Here is a 649-nt window from a genome sequence, read left to right as displayed (position 1 = left end):
CCTTCCTCCCTCCCTCCCTCTCTTTCTTCCTTCTTTCTCTCCTCTCTCTCTCTAAAAATCAATGTTTAAAAATCTGTTGTTCTTTATTAAAAAAAAAAAAAGATTCAGAAGCAATGGGATTCTGATTATAGTACTTGCCAATAACTTTTTATGTCTTTATTTCCTCAGATATTAAAAAAAGGAAGTTGGACTAGTAATGTTAAGGTAATTCTTAGCATCCATATTCTATATCTACTTGTAAAAATATTAATGTCTTACTCTTTCAATCTGCTTTTCCATTTCTTTATGCTGTTCAAGATGAATTTTCTTTGCCTTTTCAAAAGCTAAACAAATTTTCTCATGTTCTGTGTTGATATTGGTTTCTAGACTTCTTATCTTTTCATTCTTTTCCTAGGAATACAAAAACACTTGAAAAGAATTTAATTGAGAGGTAGTTTTACATAAGAATATATTAGTAAAGCATTATATTTGTGATACTCTATTCTTTAAAGATTCATAGTAGTTAATAAATCAAACTTCAAAAATATTAAAATACGGCGAGAAACGAAGAGGGCGGTATAGGAAAACACTGGAAATTGCTGCCTCCCACAACAACTTCAAAAATACAACGAAAAGACAAAACGGACATCATCCAGAACTACAGGAAGGC

The 649-nt window shown here is 30.8% G+C and overlaps 1 protein-coding gene across 1 annotated transcript in view; it reads right to left on the bottom strand.

The window, feature by feature from the left end:
* CCDC18 (coiled-coil domain containing 18) overlaps window positions 1–649 on the bottom strand; it is a 113,166-nt gene that overhangs the window by 71,085 nt on the left and 41,432 nt on the right. The window contains exon 13 of the mRNA XM_015560324.1: window positions 259–390. Within this exon, the coding sequence (XP_015415810.1) occupies window positions 259–390 (132 nt within the window). The remainder of the gene's footprint in view (window positions 1–258; window positions 391–649) is intronic.

This window comes from Myotis davidii, unplaced genomic scaffold, assembly GCF_000327345.1.
Source record: "Myotis davidii unplaced genomic scaffold, ASM32734v1 scaffold674, whole genome shotgun sequence".
Classification (NCBI taxonomy): domain Eukaryota; kingdom Metazoa; phylum Chordata; class Mammalia; order Chiroptera; family Vespertilionidae; genus Myotis; species Myotis davidii.
Note: the sequence above shows the minus strand (reverse complement) of the source record. Positions and strands in the feature narration are given on the sequence as shown.